This window comes from Apis dorsata, unplaced genomic scaffold (genome assembly GCF_000469605.1).
Source record: "Apis dorsata unplaced genomic scaffold, Apis dorsata 1.3 scaffold_147, whole genome shotgun sequence".
Lineage (NCBI taxonomy): Eukaryota > Metazoa > Arthropoda > Insecta > Hymenoptera > Apidae > Apis > Apis dorsata.
Window position 1 is genome coordinate 198,190 of NW_006263438.1, and position 1,381 is coordinate 199,570.

The 1,381-nt window shown below is 29.6% G+C and overlaps 1 protein-coding gene across 1 annotated transcript in view; it reads left to right on the forward strand.

Moving 5' to 3' along the window:
* Nucleotides 1-1,381, forward strand: part of LOC102679693 (A disintegrin and metalloproteinase with thrombospondin motifs 12-like) — a 44,453-nt gene that overhangs the window by 33,009 nt on the left and 10,063 nt on the right. Inside the window, exons 7-9 of the mRNA XM_006613374.2 lie at nucleotides 1-37; nucleotides 484-630; nucleotides 795-942. The exon at nucleotides 1-37 is cut by the window's left edge and continues 3 nt beyond it. Of these exons, the coding sequence (XP_006613437.1) occupies nucleotides 1-37; nucleotides 484-630; nucleotides 795-942 (332 nt within the window). The remainder of the gene's footprint in view (nucleotides 38-483; nucleotides 631-794; nucleotides 943-1,381) is intronic.

The window sequence follows — 1,381 nt, forward strand, 5'->3', positions numbered from 1 at the left end:
ATCTTGGGATCACAGTTGCCCACGAAGTTGGTCACGTGTACTGTCCATGCACGTCTCTTTATTAAACCTTACACCCTTCGCTTCTAACTCTGATTCCTTTAATCCAAATTTCCATTAAACTCGCTCGCTTTATAAAATCGCGTGTCTTTCTCTCGTAAGATTTTTTCCATTTGAGAAGAGGTCGAAACATTTTAAAAAATTTAATTCGAAATTAAATTTCATCGAATTGATTTTAAAACGATCGGTATAATATTTTCGATGGATAAAATCGGGATGAAAAATTGGTGGAACTCGAAGGGGAATATATTTAGCGATATTGTACGTGACAATTAGCAGCGAAGGAATTAATAATAATAATAAAAAAAAAGGAAAAAAAGATTCTATGTTTCAAGAAACGCAAAGATTCCTTCTCTTTATTTCATTCGATGTTTTTCCATGGTGATAGGAGGAAATGTAATAATTCTGGTATGGGCAAATTTCTAGGATGGGTTGTTCTCACGACACGATGGAGATAAGTGGATGCGAGCCGCAGGACAAGGACGAAAGTTTCTTCATCATGTCTCCCTTCGTCAATCCGTTCACGCTCAGATGGTCACCCTGTAGCAGAAGATTCATCAGCAATCTGATCGAGTAAATTGATATTTACGAGCAAAAATTCTTTTATTTCTTTCTTTCTTTCTATCTTTTTATCTTTTCTCAAATTAATGAACAATAATAAATAAACGAATAATATTAATCGAGGTTTCGAAAAAAATATCGATTTTTCTTAAATTCGTTAAATTCGATCGATTAAGGGGAAAGTTAGGCGACTGCTTGCTCGACGACCCGAAAAATCCACCCGACAAGTTCAAGCTTCCGGATATGCTGGCCGGCGCGATGTACGGCGCCGATTTCCAATGCGACATGCAATATCCTGGCTCCAAGATGTGCACATCTCACGCGGTATAAATATATATGCGTTTATATCTCTTATATCCTTTCTTCTTCACGGAACAATCGACGTTTTAAAGAAACTTTTCGAACTTTTGATTGAGAAATGGAAAGATTTTATTTTAAACGAACGTATATCGTGATATCATGTATTTATTATTTATTATTTATTATTTATTGTTTATTATTTATTATTTATTGTTTATTATTTATTTATTATTTATTATTTATTTATTATTTATTATTTATTTATTATTTATTGTTTATTATTTATTGTTTACTATTTATTGTTTATTATTTATTATTTATTGTTTATTGTTTATTGTTTATTGTTTATTGTTTATTGTTTATTATTTATTGTTTATTATTTATTGTTTATTATTTATTATTTATTGTTTATTATTTATTGTTTATTGTTTATTATTTATTATGTATTTATTATTTATTTATT